This window comes from Corvus kubaryi, unplaced genomic scaffold (assembly GCF_017639235.1).
Source record: "Corvus kubaryi isolate FWS band 111438036 unplaced genomic scaffold, C.kubaryi_AGA036_p1.0 78, whole genome shotgun sequence".
Classification (NCBI taxonomy): Eukaryota; Metazoa; Chordata; class Aves; order Passeriformes; family Corvidae; genus Corvus; species Corvus kubaryi.
This window is the reverse complement of record NW_024582065.1, coordinates 6,686,092-6,702,504: the sequence shown is the minus strand read 5'-3', so window position 1 is coordinate 6,702,504 and position 16,413 is coordinate 6,686,092. Positions and strand designations below refer to the sequence as shown.

The 16,413-nt window shown below is 55.5% G+C and overlaps 1 protein-coding gene across 6 annotated transcripts in view; it reads left to right on the top strand.

The window, feature by feature from the left end:
- Window positions 1-16,413, top strand: part of RALGDS (ral guanine nucleotide dissociation stimulator) — a 55,831-nt gene that overhangs the window by 30,391 nt on the left and 9,027 nt on the right. For 2 of the 6 annotated variants that reach the window (XM_042052068.1, XM_042052066.1), the window contains exon 1: window positions 846-1,440. The exons of 2 other annotated variants lie outside the window; for them this stretch is intronic. In XM_042052068.1, the coding sequence (XP_041908002.1) occupies window positions 1,261-1,440 (180 nt within the window). In that variant the 5' untranslated portion in view covers window positions 846-1,260. Of the gene's footprint in view, window positions 1-845; window positions 1,441-4,563; window positions 4,627-16,413 lie in introns of those variants that run through there. 2 more of the 6 variants (XM_042052065.1, XM_042052069.1) reach the window with 2 other exon arrangements.

Genomic DNA, 16,413 nt, shown 5'->3' with positions numbered 1-16,413 from the left:
GGAGCTGCTGGTGCCCTGGGCAGAGCTGGACGTGTGAGCCTTGGCTCCACGTCCTCACTGGAAATAAAGCTGTGGGGCTGGAAGGCCCTGGGAGGATGGTGTTATTTCAGCTGCAGAGGGAGCTGAGGCATGAAAGTCCAGGTTTTGGTGGTGTCAGCAGCAACTGCCCGGAGCCTGTGATGCAGTTTCTCAGCAGTGTGTGAGGAGGGAAGGGGAAGAGCAGGGGAGGGCTGGAGCATGCTGTGCTCAGCGCAGGGGGCTGATGAATGGCAAACAGTTTTGCCCGTTTCTCTCTGCCTCTGAAAACAAAATTATCTTGCAGGGGTTCTCTAAAGTGGGATCTGCAGCCCCGCTATCCCCCAGGCTCACTTTGCTTTCCAGAGTCCCTGCTGGGCCGAGAGCAGATGCCCTGGTCGCCAATCCCCCCTTTGCCTATGCACGGGGGGCCTGGCACTGACTCACTGTGGGTCACATCACCTCCCAGGGGACACTGCCTGCTGTCCCCGCAGCGCCGTGACCGTGTCACGCCATAAAGCCCAGCTGCGGCCAGCGAGGGGCTGGGCAGTGTCCTGAGCACTGCTGGTGGGGGCTGAGCTCATGGGCTGAGATAATGCTCAGATGAAAACAAGTGCTGATGATACTCGCAGTTAACACTTTTTCTTTGGCTAGCGATGTGTGAGCCCCAGGTGCTTCGTGAGCACCTGGTGACACAAAGATCCTCTCCCAGAGCCCTTGTCACCGGTGTGACTTTGCTCCCTCCCACCAACGGTGACACCCCGGAGTTTCCCCCGCCCAGCTGGGGCTCCGGCCACCCCCGCCCGCCCCACCCCGCAACCCCCCGAGCATCCTCCTCCTGCCCGCCGCCCCTTTTTGTGGCCTCGGGGCTTTTCACGCCTCCCGTGTCCCCGTCCCCCCCTCCCCGAGGGGGCCGAGCCGCGCCGGGCCGGCCCCCGGGGGCGGGCGGAGGCTGCGGGAGGAAATCCAGTGCCTGGTTTACAGCCTCGCCGGCTCCGTCCCGGCCCCGCCGTGACATCAGGCCGCTCTTTCTGCGCGGGGGCGGCTGCGGGCTCCCAGTGCCTGCCCCGCTGCTGCGGGCGCTCCCGCACCGCTCCGCACCGCTCCGCACCGCTCCGCCGCGGCTCTCCCGGCGCGCTGCCCCCGGGCATCCCCTCCACGTCCCCGCTGCGGCTCCCCGGGCAGCCGGGGGGGCTGGCGGGGCCGGCGGCGGGTTGCGGGGCCGGGGATGCGGCGGCCCCGCCGATGGTGAGCCGCCGCCGGGCCCCGCCGCACCATGTCCCCGCCGGCCCCGAGAGGATGTTCGAGGGCTGCCGGCGGGCGCGGAGCCTCTGGGGCGGCGTCAGGCTGGAGGTGGCCGGCGAGAGCAGCCCCGTGGTGCTGCACAGCTTCACGCAGCTCGACCCCGACCTGCCGCCGCTGGAGGTGAGTGCGCGGTGCGGGGGATGCGGCGCCGCTGCTGCGCGGGGTTTGGGGGCGGCTGAGCGCGGGGCGGGCCCCGGTGCGCACCCCTGGCTGGTTTGGGGGACTCTGCCTTGCTGGCAGCGTGGGTAGGGCTGGCCCGGAGTTTGTGGGCAGGTTGCTAACCCGCGGAGCGTTTCGCGGAATTCTGGTACGTAGAATCACAGAGTGGTTTCGGTTCGAAGGGACCGTAGAGCTCATCTTTCCGCACCCTCTGCCACGAGCCTTCCACTGTCCCAGGTTGCTCCAAGCACCGTCCAGCCTGGCCTGGAACGCTTCCAGGGATGGGGCAGCCACAGCTTCTCTGGGCAACCTGTGGCAGGGCCTCACCACCCTCACAGAGAAGAATTTCTTCCAAATATCTAATCTAAATCTACCCTCCTTCAGCTTTAAGCCGTTTCCCATTGTCCTATCACTCCATGCCCTTGCAAAAGTCCCTCTCCAGCCTTCTTGTAGGCCCCCTTTGGTACTTTAGGTGTTTCATTTTATTGAATAAATGGGTACCCCTGCTTGGCGTTTTTTGCTGGGAGTTCCTGTGCCCCGGGGACTGGCAGGCAGCTGCCAGGCTCTGTTGGGAGAAACCAGATGCTCTCCCTCCAGGCACCCAGGGAAGGGGGCAGGTTGTTAAAACTTCAGGCTTTTAATATTTCATTTGAGACTTTGGCTGCAGGAGGCTGGAGTCTGCTCAGATCTGAGCTGCTCGCAAAGGCCTCAGTCTTGTCCAAACCACAAAAGTGTCCTCTGGGAAGGTTACGGGCATTGGGAGGACTTTCCTGGAGGATACAAAATATTTGTGCTTGTTTGGATTCCACCTCGGGTGGTTCGAAGTCAGGCTGGTCCCAGCGAGGCCCGAGCGCTTTGTTGATGGCAGTTGCATGTGGAGGCACCCGAAATAATCTGAGTCAGAGCTGGGCCTTTTATCTTAGTAATGGGTGATCGTCATCGGTGTGGTGGGAGTGTCACTGATTGGGAGCAAACGGTGTGTCAGGAGAAGCTTAGCGGGAGGAAGGTTTTGCTGTTCAGAAGTCGCAGCCCTGGCGGTGCAGGGGTTAACACCAGCGAGGGTCAGCAAGTCTGGCTTTGCTGGGATTTAGAGCCAGCTGCAGATGTGCTGCTCTGGATGCTTCCCGCTGGAACGGGGGCGGTGGAGGGGGGGAATCACCACTAAAGCCTCTTTAGTTACTGTGCAGATATCCGCTGAGGGCAGCCAGTGCTTCGGGGAGGGCAATGGCTCCTTCTCCCAGTGCCAAACGATCAGCCCCACAACCTGTGATGGAAAGTCTTGGTCAGCCACGGACAGGAAGGGATGAGCTCAGGCTCCGGCTGTACCGGTTCACCTCTGGCCTGGTGGCAGCGGCTCATCAGCTCTGCAGAGTTCATGAAAGCTCCATCCAGCTTGTTTTCCCCCTTCTCCCCTCCCTGCTCCTCTCTCCTGGGGGTGGGCGTACTGACAGGGTTTGGAGTACATCATCTGGTTCGTGTTATGCCTGGCAGGAAGTCCAGCCTCGCCGGCCCGCGGCGCTCCAGGAGGCTGAGGGGCCGCGCTTTTGGCAGGGAGAGCAAGAGCAGGGGGAGGAGAAGAGGGGGTGATGCAGCGTGTGCGCCTCTCATCCCAGGGGAGAGCCTGCCTGGCACGTGTGAGCCCCGATGTACCCCGGCTGGAGGCGGCTCCGGAGTTCAGGAGAGGCTTTGCAGCATCTGGGGCGATGCGGCTGCGAGGGAAAAGTGGCGGGGCTGAGGGAGGCTTTGCGTGGCCCCCGCTGGCACTGAGCAAAGCTCTGCTCACCTGAGCGTGGCACGGGCACAGCTGCCAGCCAGAGCTCCTCTCGAGCTGTCTTTGCCCACGTTTCTGTGCTGGGCTGTACGTGGGTCTGTGCTGTGGAACAGTCAGAGCACTGCCCCAAGCATCCGCTCGCTTGAGCTTTCCTCCCAGTCCTGAACAGATAAATTCCTCCTTTTTTTTTCCCATTTGCAAGTGATGGCGAGAAAATGGGCATCCCAGAGGGGTGCATGGTGACCCATGGCCTCCCGAGCAGCTTTGGGACGCACGGGGTGTTCAGTGCACGACTGGGGAAAGGAAAAAATGTGTCACTGTTGTGACAACTGTGGTGGCCTGGTGGGGTTGTAATCCTCAGGCAGGGTTGTAGATGCACACTGAGAGGAGAAGGCAGATTATTTGAGTAAGAACCCCCAGAGACCATCAGTGTTTTGCTGAGCCTCAGTGACAGTCCCCAGGTCCATGGTGGGACCTCTGTCACCTCTGCCAAAGGGAGCTGTGCTGGGTTTTGGCAGAGCTGTGGCAGCTCGTGGGAGGATAGTCGGGTCCCACAGGGAATAGAGGAGCCCTGGAAAGCTGCTGGGCAGGCTGCAGGGAATGTGGCTCGCTCTCTGGTCCTCACTCAGCCCCCAGGGATGGCAGCAGGGAAGACTTTGCCTGTATCCCACAGCAACGGTATCGATCACCAGGCATCACTCAGAGGCCTCCTGGCCGTGTGAGCCAAGTGTTCTCACCGTGATTTTAACCACAGGGGATGGAAAATTTAAACTGACTGTCTCAAGTGGGGGATTGACAGAGCAGCTTTGCAGACCTTTTGCTTTGACCTTTTCGGTTCCAATCCATTCCATATCAGCAGTGAGTGTCAATCCTTCCAGTCCAGCAGGAGCCACAGAGTGAATTTCGTGGCCCTCCTGGTCCTGCTGGCCAGGAATGGCCTAAAACACCACTGCAGATGACACAGACTGAAACTTTCATGAAGCTGATGTTGCTGAACCTCTGACAAGGCTGGGCCGACGCTTATAAAAAAAGCCAATGTCCTTGCTATTCTGGCTCTGTTTGTTTTCTGAACAATTAGGAGATTTTCAGTTGCTAAATGCATCCTTGAAAACTTGAATTGCTCAGTCCAGACGCCGTGGAGGTCAGTGCTTGTTCTTTACGGCTGGGAGGGAGGGGCAAAGACATCTCTTAAAAGCCATTTTCTTTTCACTTCCCATGGTGCCTTTGGAATAAGATCCTTTTCTCCCAGCCTGTTCTCCTCCCCCAGGCACAACCTGATATGTCCCTTGCAATTTGCCAGATGAACATCATCTGTTGGTATTTCTTGGATGAGGACCTACCTTCTGGCTCCCTTCCAGAGAGGTTTGGAGCCACTGGTGAGGCCTGGAGCAGACTGGGATGCTGATTGCTGGTGGCTGATGCAGGGTGGGAATAACAGAGATGGGAGGGATTTTTTTAATTATCATTTGATATGGTTAGAGAGCAGTTGGGGAGAAGCTTCTAAATGTGCTTGTGTAATAATTGTTTTACTCAGAGGCTGCTGTGCCATGTTTCCATAGGGGTGGGGATCCCCATACCGGGATCTTGCTGAGGTTTTAGTGGATTTAGTACCAGACTGGCAGCCCTGGAAACTGAAATCTTTGTTTGTTCACAGGCTGAACAGACAAACCACCCCCCAGGCCACCCCTGTGCTTCAGCATGGCTCAGCTTCACCTCCACCCGCTGCCCCAGATCACACTAATGCTCCACTGCAGCCTCTTTTTTTATGGCTCTCAGGGTGGCATCACCAGGCAGGGGCAAGGAAATGCAGTCTTGGAGTATTTCCCCACTTCCCTGTACCTGGGTTTGGAGTGTGATGAGCAAAAGGAGCATCAGCCAGCTGAGCCTGCAGGGATGGGTCTCGTTTAGCTGGCACCCACCACTCTTTGGGATCTGGGGGGGGCTGGCTGTGCCCATCCCACACTTAGGGCTAGAGCACAACCTGTTTTTAGAGCCACCTGAGTTGGTCTGGCCATAGGAAGGGCTTCACCACCAGCAGCTCCTCCGTCTCCCTTCCCAGCTCTCCAATCAGCCACTGCGTCCCCTGAGGGGAGTGTAATTGAAGGAGGAAAGAGCTTATTTAGGTCGCTCTAGACCATGTTTAAAGGCTGAGTATGCCCTGCTCACACTTTCTCTAACGCCTTATCTCCAGAGCTGCCTAATGACTGGCTTTCAAACGGACATGCTCCTTTTATTTAAATAAATCCTTGCAGCAGGGCGGTCTCAGTTCTCAAATATTTCTTCATCTCCCACGGACTCAGCAAGAGGGGGGAAAAAAATGTGGTTGCTAAGGAGCAGGATTTGGATACAAAGCTGGCTGAGCTGCTGGCGGGGGGCCCGGGGGGCTCCAGCACGGCTCATGGCGAGTCAGGGTTTGTGCATTGCTGTGGTGGGATGGCACCTGCGGGGTCTGGGTGAGGAGGATCAGGGTTTGAAACATTCCCTGGGCCTTGGGAGAAAGAGTTGAGTTGTGGGACTCACTCCTTTTACAGGTTAAAGTGTTCATCCCGTGCTGTTTGTGTGGGTTAGATCCCACAGCAGCATCCATGGCTGGTCCCAAATGTGTGTCTGTTGTTCCAGAGGTCTGTGGGACCTTCGATTTGCAGAGAGAAGCATGTGTATGCTGAAAGGTGATGCTGGCAGTGGGGTTTGGTGCCCAGGAAGATCTGTTAAGCACCATGCTGAAGCTGTGTGGCAGCCTCTGGCCGGAGCATTCCTGGGAGCACCAGCAGCAGGGGAAGGACTGGGGTGTTTGGATACTCCAGTTACCAGTTTGTGTCATTGCCCAGGTGGGGACTCACCTGCACGTCACAGCAGCCCCAGCCCTCTCACACAGCCCCAATAACGATGCATTTGGACTTTGCTCCTGAGTCATTAGGGAAAGGGAGCGCTGAGCTCGGGCACAGAGCACTAATCCCAGTAATCCCAGTAATCGCAGCCGCTCCTCGGGCTGGCAGGTTGGCTGCCCGGAGAGAGTCACGGGGAGGGGGTCGGAGCAGGGGCAGAGCTGCAAGGGCTGCTCTGGGCACTCGGGTTAGCACAGGGGGTTTGCAGAAGGCCTTTTGTGGATGGGCCTTTTGTTCCTTAACACCTGGGAACAGCTCTGCCAGAGGTGTCAGGAAAGTCTTTCCCTCATTCTCAGCATGCGGTGGCGTGGGCTGTGTTGGGCAAATGCCGCTCTCCTCCGGTGCAGTGAAGTGGTGACTCTGCAGCTCCTCCAGCCTCCGTCCCTCTCACCTGGTTTTGGTTTGTTTTTGTGATGTTATGCAAATCACCTCTCCGGTTTTCGGTTACGTACCCGCGGCTGTGTTGGCCCGGGTTCTCCTGGGGCAGCACTTTTACATTAGATAACGCGAGTTCCCTCTACCTGAGGGTCAGGAGTTATGTGACAGCAAAGTGTCAGTGGAGATTAAGCACACGCAGAGGCTCCTGGCATGGCCTGTTTGTCTGGGCTGGCTCCACAGCGGTTTGTTTTCATTACACCGTTGGTATTTGGATGAGCTCTGCTGTCAGAAACATGCTGGGACGGGAAAGGGCGGCTTCCCTCCGCACGTGGGGCGCTGGGGGCCGGTGGGAGCAGCTGCCTGGGGAGCCCCGGGCTCAGCAGAGGCAGGATGGGGATGGCTCTGGCTGCAAGGCACCAGCCGAGTCCTCAGAGCTGACGGGAGCAAAAAAAAAGTTGGTCGAACTTGCAAACAGAGCAGATTGGAGAGGAAAGTCATCGGAGGCAACTTCATCTGGAATGCTGAGGCATTATTTTTAGAGCGGCTTTGCTTTCTGCTAACCACACTCCAGCAGCTGAGCTGAGGGCTTGTGTGGAAACCTGGTTTGCCAAGGGCTCGCTACCAGTCTTACCAGAACTTCTTTTCATGTGATGGAGCAAAACCATGCACCCTTTCCCTGCTCTTTGCAGTGGTTGGGTCTCCATGGAGACTCTCAAGCTGAGAGCCAGCCCCATGCTCCTGCCCCAGCCAGAGTGTGTTTGTGAAATCATGTGTTTGGGTGCACCTCTAGGAGTTGGAACTAACTTCAGGAAACCAGGGTTTAGCCAAGCTGGGCAAAGCAAAGCACCTTGCTGTGGGAAATCAGTAAGGATGCTGGAGCACCACCTTCATGTGGCTGGGGGGTTCAGGACCTTACCTTCCAGTTTAGGCTGAAACCCCGGGGATTTTGTTCAGACACCTGCCTAAAAGGCTCAGTTGGTGGCCTGCTGCTGGCAAGGTCTGGCTCTGTGCACCAGAGCAACAGCAGAGCCCGGGAGCTGAGGGATGTGTGCTGGGGCTGCTGGTGTCACCCCCAACCCTCCCCTGCCGTGACCCCAACGATCGCTGCAGACTGTCCAGAGCAAGGCTGATGCTCGGGTTGGTTTATCACCTTAAAGCAGCCCAGCTTTCCTCCAAATGCTGCTATTTGTTTGCTTCTGATGATATTTTTAATGGCTATTTGGTCCCAGCTGCAGTTCTGCTGATCAGGAGCCCCGTGCTGAGCAATGCGTTGCTGGTGCCCGTTGCTGGTGACAGTCACTGGGATTACTGGATTTCTAGACAATGTGGTTTACTCGATTCAGTCCCGGTTGCAACAGTGAGAACTGGCAGGAAGATGGGACAGGCCTGGCTGGTTCTTCCCTCGCAGTGCTGGGGGTGACTCAGAGCGTAGCTATGGCTCACACCAGAGTCATAACAAACACTTATTCCCTGAGGTGCTTCTTGGGGGGGGGGGGGTATTCCACAAACTCCATCTCTCCCAGTCCTCATTCCCATGGATTTTGGCGTGTTCCTCAGCAAAACTCAGCTCTGGGAGGATGGGGCTCTTTGAGGCTTGACCTGTCTTAGTCCAGGCAATGTCAAAGGAAAGGAGTTGGGGAAGGAAGGTGGGCACCTCTGCCCTCTCCACACTGATGCTGCCCCATGGTCATTGTGCACCTCAGCTTTTTGGGTATCCCAGGGTGTGTCCCCCAAAGCAATTTTATTAAATGGGAGGGCGAGCTGCAGGAATGCTCACCTGTGGCTGTAATCCCAGGGGATGAACCGGGCAGGGTGGCAGGAACACATGAGTTGGGGTGGGAACATGCCTGTACTGGCTCACCAAGGTGCCATGGCCAGGAGGAACAGGCACCTGCGTGGTGTTTTAGCTGCTCTGACATGGTCCGTGGCCAAACCCACGCCTACAGTGCAGGGCTGAGGGTCTGGGGAGGGAATTCGTGCCCCCAGCCTGGGCACCCACATTCCTTTGTGCCACAGGCTCTGGCACACCCAGCGCTTAGGGCAGGACCCGGGGCCAAACCTCACTGCTGAGGCTCCCAGTGTGTGTGTTCAGACACTTGACAACAGCGGGATTTTTATCCTTTTCCAGTTGTTTTCTCCCCAGAGGTGCCAGTTAATCGTAAAATCTCACTTGCTTCAGCTGTGGAAATCACCCGGAACAGGCAGAGCATCCCGATCGCAGCCCCCCCGGGTGTCTGCTTGTTGACACCTGCTCAGGTAGCACCTCCTGCCTTGTTGACACCTATTTAAGTAATGCTCCCAAGGTGAGATTTTGTTGATTGCAAAGCAGAAGTGCTCGCTCCTGCCTCTTCCACCTTCCCACGGGCGCCGCGGGGAGGGGAACAAGTAGCGGGATATCCTGCAAGGGGAGAATCTCTGCGGAGCGAAGGGCACGGCCTGAGACCCGCAGCTGGGATGTGCTGGGACACGCTGGGGCTGCGGGTGTCAGGAGGAGGCTGGGACGAGCCAGGCTGATCCCGGGAAGCACATGGCAGCAGCAAATGGAGGAGCCGCGCGTCATCCCGGCCGGGGTGGGAGCTGGGCGCGGGGGGCACGACCGGAGAACAAAGCCTCGCATTTATTCCTGCCGTCCTTTCACCGTCAGCCCCTCTCTGCCTCCCTGCACTGGATTGTTCCTGCATTTTCTCTGCTTCAGCTGTTTACTGGGTCACCCTGGTGCAGACACGCACACAAAGAGCGAGCCATCGCCGAGCCTGTCCCTGTGCCACCAGCACTGCGAGCCCCTCTGCGGCCCCAGGAGCACAGTGGTGCCATTGATCCGGCTGGCAGAGCGTGCCCGGGGCCAGGCCGGGCTGGGGGCGTGCGGAGCCCCCTGGGCATCCTCCTCTGAGTAGGCTGTGGCGATGGGATTTGAAGGAGGGGGCCCTAAAAGGTCTGGGCTTGTCAGCTTTGCCCACGTTCATTCCCCCACCAGGTTTGGTGGAGGGAATGTCAGCTGACGTAAGGCAGAGTAAACACATGGGTGGACACATTTATTTCACGAGGGCTTATTTTGGTTCAGCTTATCTAAGCTAAGGATGTGTCTCAGCTAAATCGAAATTAACCTTGTTCAAATGGAAACGGAGGGGAGAGGTGCAGTTTCTGTCAGCCAGAGTGTGGCCAGGCAAGGCTGTGGCTTTTGGACAGCCCCCAGCCTGGCCACCCCAATATGTGCACCTTCAAAATTCCAGGGAGATGGGACGTTGCCATCTTCTCCCCTCTGCAAGCTGCAGCAGCGGGTTACTGCACAGACATTTACAGCTTAACCAGGCTGCTTGGGAATGGTGTGTGGTGAAACTCACTGGGAATGTCTGTGTGGGGCCAGTGGGATGGTTCAGCATGGTATGGGGGGCTGCAAGCCTCCTCCTGGGGCTGGCCTGGTGTTTTACACCTGGCAGTTACTGCAGCTGTGATCTTTGCTTTGCCCTTTCTGCACATCCCACCTTGCTTGTGCCGCGGGTGTGTGCCCAGGTGAGCATTCATTCATGCAGGACATGGACATGCCAGGGCAAGGGGCAGGTTTGACAAAAGGAGCTGATTTTATTGCAGCTCATACTTCCTAAAATTAATTTTTTTGCTGTCTGAGAGCTGGAGAATATGCAAGGTTTTGTGTCTCTGGGAATGTAGAGACTTCTGTGAAGATGAAGTCACTTGCAGGTGCTGATCCATGCAAGGTCTGTGTGTCCTGGTGAACACGTGTGAAGACAGAATTGACATTTTAGGTGTGACCATTCCAATCAGTTTCAAGGAACGGCAGCTCCAAGTGCCAACTTCATCTCCATCCCTTTCCCAATACACCTGGCAGCTCTTGCTGCAGCAGCAGTAACACATGTGGTGCACCAGGGCCCTGTTTCAGAGGTGGAATCGATAGAGTAGCATTAGGTCAGGTAGGCTGGAACTCTTCAGGACGACCCCTCATGTTTTAATTCACATTTGAACAAGCCACTGGGGAGCTGTCATGTTGCATGTGACTTCCAGGTGCTACTGTACACTCAGAAAAAAATCAATCAGTTTTTGAACTTGTTCCCATTACGGTTTTTTGCAGATTTTTCTGTTCCATCTCGGTAAAACGCAAACCTTTTGTTCTGAGCTGAAATGACTTGGGATGAGACGCTCGATCTTTATTTAACCTCGCAGAGCAGTATCTATATTAATTTTTTATACACCGTTTTTCGCCAGCCGTGTCGTTCTGGTTTCACTTCCAGTAACGCCCCGGGGCTGTGGGTGAGTCGTGGTGGAGCAGTTGCTCTGTGAGCGAGGGCTGCGTCCCTCTGCTCCGAGCCTGCCCTGCGGAGGCGTCGGCTCTGGGCTGGGATGCTGCCGGGGCCATCGTGAGCACAGGGCTCAGGGCTGTGGAGCAAGAGCTAGATCTGCTGTGTCGGCGGGATCTTTTTTTCCATCGACTTAGAGAGGAAGCAAAACCTGCTGCACTCAGTTTTCTTGGAACAGCCTGCAAGGGGAGCCATCCCAGCACGTCCCCTGGCAGGGGACACAAGGGTGTCCTGCTCCGGTGGTGTTTTCAGATGGGATGCAAATGGCTGGTGGTCATCTCTGCTCCTGGGGGTGGGAAACACGGGGTTGGCAGTTAATCAGTCATCCCTGTTGTGGCTGGCGTTTGCTTTTCCCTGGGGAGTCCCCTGTCAGGCTGATCCCCCAGCACCTGCATCCCCCTCTGGGGTCTGATCCTGCCCCTTGAAGGCTGGGGATGGAGTGGATGTGCAGAGTTTTTGAGTTCTAAACCCTAAAAAGAGCAAAAAAAGTCTCTCCAGGTGGGAAGGCTCTTAGTTTTCTTTAAAAGCAAACCAGGAGCAAATGGGGGAGGAATCCTGTGAATCTGCTCTGTCTCATTCCTGGACCCGAGTGCTGAGCTCCTAATCCTTGCTCCAGCCACTGACTCACTGCATTCGAGTCACAAGATGCCTTTGTAAGCGATCTGCCAGCTTCCCTTCTCCCTGAGCTGCCAGGGTGGAGAAGGCTGCCTTTGGATACCCTCTGCAACCCCTCTGGCTCACAGACACAGGATCAGTCTGGCTGTCAGTCTCGGGACCCAGAGAGCCTGAGGGAGGAGGTGTAAGATCCCCACAAGAGGCAGGTATGGGGTGATGTGGCTTCTCTCTCTGCCCCATCCTGGTGCTGGGTGATGCTCTGGCCCCAGGGCTGTTGCCCTGAGACACAGCTTTCCGTGCTGAAGCACCTGGGGCAGAGTGTCAGGAAAACCCAGCTGTAGAGCCCAGCAACTGATGAGGAGAGAACAGACCCTCAGCTGTTGCCACTGGCCTGGTGTCCTGGCAAAACCACCCCTTTTTCATGGTGGCTTTAAGTTTAGCTTCTGGCCCTTTTTCTGTTCCTTTCCTGTTTCCCCTTTGGTTGTTGTGTTTTAATGGGCTGTTGGAATCAGTCCTGGTTTGAGGCAGCTCAGAGCAGGCAGGAAGGCAGGCAGAGAGTGTTGAAAACCCAAAGGAATCGTGTCTCTCTGCTGAACATCTCTGCATGAGGAGCAGGGGCCAGGTACAGCCGGGCTGTGGCAGGGGACTGAGCTCCATCAGCAGCGACAGGAGCACTCAGGGAGAAAGGAGACAGTGGGAGATCAACTTGCCCAGCTGGAGAGAACCACCCCAGTACCATCAGGGCCATCACTGGGATGATGTTTGGAAGCAGAAGTGCTCCTGCCCTCAGTGGAGCTGCTGTTCCAAAGGACGTGCCGTGAGTCACCAGCGTGGGCACCTTTCCTTCCCCTGCAAACGGGATGTTTGTCAGCTGCCTCACCAGTTTGGGGTAGTCCTTGTGGTCTTCCTGAGCACAGCCAGGGGAAGGAAACTGCCTGTGAGTGCCAGGAGTGGGCAATCCCTCGAGGCAGAGCCGTGGGGGAACAGCCACCGCAGGGCTTTTTGCCTGGAAGTCCCCACGGGGAAGAGCGTTGTGCTGCGTGTGCTTATTTGGGATGTGTAGGACAGAGGGTGCTTCTGCTTTTGCGGTCTTTATCTTCGGTTCACAGAGCTGCGCTTGTTTTCCTTTCACTACCCGGGGGTGACTTTTTTTCCTATTTCCTTTTACATAACGTCGTACACTCGGGTTTGCACAAGAGGTCCCGAAGTCGCTGCTGTTTGTTGCAGGGGTTCAGGGTTTGCTCCTGAGGGTGAAACGAAAGTGAACTCGGGGTTGGTGTCAGCCGTGGGGGACACGGGCCGTGGTGGAGCCGGTTTCTTTAGTTCCCGGAAAGGCCCATTTCCCGTTGCTAGTGGGAAGGGATTATTCTGAGAAGGGGCTGGGGATTGCAAAGACCAAACCCCTACTTGCTGTTTTCTGGCTTTTACCACCTTTCATTGAGTTCTTTTGAGCTTATGCAAGCGCGGAGCTTCAATGGGAAACTCCTGGTGATGTCTCCGAGGTTCAGCTCTGCCTTTTCTTGTCTCGTTAGCCAGTGGGACTGTTAATTCCCAACAGGCACACATTCCTGGCTTCCCATGGGCAGGGTTAATGTCTGCTAAAAGCAGCCCCTTTGAAATCACGGTGCAGAGATACTCTCGGTGCTGTGCTGTACCTGTCTATAGAACAGGCATTTTGTGTAGCTCGACTGAAAGCGAGCAGAGTAACACGAATATCTCGATTGTTAAACCAGCTGTGGTCCAGAGAGCATCAGCAAAAGCACTTTAAGCAGTGGTGCCTCTTCCATGTGTGCTGAAATTAATACCTTTTTCCACTAACAGTTCATTATTTTTGTGCCTTTGGAGGCCAGTGCTCTAACCCGGGGCACGCAGGACCAGAGCTCTTAAGACCTGGTAATTGTTGGGTAATTGTCTGTGTGTAACGTGTGGGGATGCTGTGTGCTCACACTTAATCCTGCACTTTGCTCCTGTCTTACCAAAACCACCTTTGTGACTGATCTCAAACACTTTCCAAAATGCAGAGCCCGAGCCAATGTTTTACTTTGCTGTTTGGCCTTTTGCGTTTTCCCCTCCTTTCATCTGTCAGGAAGAGCCGAAGGCAGAGTCCCTGCTGCTTCTGCTGCTCTCTCCCTAGCTCTGAGGGTCCCTCACACCCTTCCTCTAGGCTCATGAACCTTGGCTGCATCTTAGAGCTCCTTATTAATCCTCTGTGTGAAGACGTGGGGTTTGACACCACGCCGAGTACAAGAACATTCACCAGAGAGCAGAAGAGTTTATTGCACGGAGCAGGAATTCCTCCCTGGTGTAGTCACAAAAGCTTTGAACCATCAGTGGGAGCTCCGGGGCTGGCTGCAGTTGGAAGAGGCAGTCCCCAGGCCCAGGGCAGCCATCTGGTGCAGACCTCCCGTTTCATATTTCAGGGGATGAACTCCTGCAGAGTTCACTCACGGCTGCTTCTGCAAAAGCCTCTGCTCTGCACAACTGGGCAGAGTTAAACATGTGGCTTTTCCTTGTGCCCCTCCAGCCAGAGGCCTTTTTCCTGCTGTGTGGAGCGGACCAGGATTGCACACTGAGCTGGGGAAATCAAATCAAACGTTCATTTTCCTGTGTCTTCCTTTTTCTTGGTGCCCATCTTGAAATGTGTTGGATCTCACTTTCTCTGGGCTTCCAGGTCCCGCTCGTATGAGTTTGGTGGAAGGTGCAGATGCCATGACCATCAGATCTTGTTGCAGATGTTTAAAGCACGGACTGGGCCTGTTGGATTCATCCCTTGTGCCAACAGAAGGGACTATTCACCTGTGTCTCACCTTCAGGCTGAGGTGAAGGAGGGTTTGTGTGTTGGCTGAGCCTGACTCACATTCCCTCCTTCTGAGGGGCAGAAAATTCCAGCAGCTGTGTAGGGCAGGCAGTGGGGAGCAGTGACTGTTGCAATATTTACCAGCACTCCTCTGTCTCTTCAGAGACCATTTTGAAGGCGTTCAGCTTTGGTTGACTTGCTGGAAATCCTGGTGTGGCTGCAGGATTCGGGGTGGCCGGCACAAACATAAGCCACGGGTCAAGGTTTTGTGTCTCTCCCACTTCATCTCCTCACCTGCCAGGGGAGAAACGTGTGCTTGGTGCAGGTGTTGGAGCGAGACTCCTCTGGCTCCGTCCTGCCGCTGCTTTTTTGCTTGGTTGGTTTTGAACCATCGTGTGCAGAATGCACAATCAGCATCTCGGAGGAGCAGCCGTAGGAAAGAGGAAGCTCACACGGAATATAAATAGCCAAATTTTAGAATGTCCCAGTGTAGCAGCTCTCCTGGCTCTTGGCAGGAGCCTGCAGAGCGCTGGGAAGCCGCGGCCTTCGTGTGTGGTTTGCAAAGGGGGAACTTTGGGGGGATATCACACAAGTCAGCAAGACGAAAAATGAATGAATCTGACAGTCTTGGATATGGGAAGGAAATGAAATTTGCTTTTACGCACATCAAAATGGGGAGTATCCCCTGCACGTGACCTGAAATGCAGAGTGAAAACCCTGCACAGTTGTGGCAATACTTTCCACTGTAGTTGCACAGCAGCTGCCAATGATTCATGGGTTGATCCTGAGATGGTTTTTTCCTCCCATATGATTTAATTTATGAATTTAATTGCATGTCAGCAAGCATCTGATTTTTCTTGATATTTTGGGGTTTGCAACTGCCCAGCCAAATCTCTTTTCTGAGTTAGACTGTACAGGGCTCTGGTCCTGCTGGACCCAGAGCTTTCCTCCAGCCTGAAGGCTCAGCTTAAATGGGAGGTACACGGGGTAGGGCTGATGTGCATTTTGGGTGATGAAGATTGGGAAAGATCCCAGGACAAACTGGGAAACGTTTCCATGGCTTTTCTTTCTTTTTGTTGGAAAGGGCAAAGTGGAAGAAAGAAAAGTGGAAGAAAGACTACTTGGCCAACTTGGTTAGGTGCTGTCACTGTAGATGGGTGATCCAGAGTGGACACAAAGCTTTGGCTGTGCTGGCAGCCCTCTCCCAAAGTTGTGCCAGTCCCCTGGGCAGTGTACTTGAACACAAATTTGTGCCATAATTTATCCCAGAGCACGGAACAAGAGTGGGCCAGACACAGGTGCCAGGAAGGATGTCTGGTGTCTGCTGCCTCGTGTGGGTGCTGTCAGGGCTGGTCTGGAAGCCAGTGAATCCTGGGAGAGGCTCCTGATGCTCACAGCAGAGCTTCACAATTCCTCAAACCCCTCAACAAGCCAAACCTCTCCATAGTCTGGCATGAAGTGAGAAAAGCAGGTTCAGCAGAAAGTGAAAAAGTCAGTAACCCTGCCCAGGGGGATTCTCTGCCCTCATTCATTACAGCCATGAATGAGAGGCTTTTTCCAGCTTCCCCTCAGAGCTGGCTGTGCTTCCCTGCCTTGATTCCCTGTGATTAACCAAGCCGTGGCTTGAGCAGGCTGTGATAACAGAGCAGTGACCGCTGCTGTGGTGGTGCTGCTGATAAAGGATGGTGGTTAAAGAGCATTTGGGTGCACGTTCAATCCGTCGGCTCGGGGTCGTGTTCTGCTCCTGTCTGCTGAGATGTGCAGCCTCTTCTGAGCCTGGGGCCTGGGGTGTGGCTGTCCCCGTGCTCACAAGGGGCAGTTTGGAGGAGGATTTTTTGCAGGGAGCAGCATCACTTCTGGGGCTCCATCCTAAGTCCTTCCATGGCAGTTTCTTCCTCAGCGAGCCCTTGTGTTGTTGTCAATGCTCAGGGCTCTTTGAGGGGCAGTTGCAGGGAAAGCTGTGGGCTGGCTCTGGCAGGAGAGCTTTGTCCCCACAACCCTGTGTCCCAGTGATGGTCACCTCCCCCTCTAACCAGCTTACTGCTTTCAGGCGTTTTCTCCCTCTGCTGAGCTGTGGGTTTTGGTGTGTGTTTGTCCATGTCCTGCCATTTGGCGAGAGGGATGGAGGGCGGGGGAGATCCCCGCAGTGTTTAAAAGGATCTGGATAAATCTTCTTAA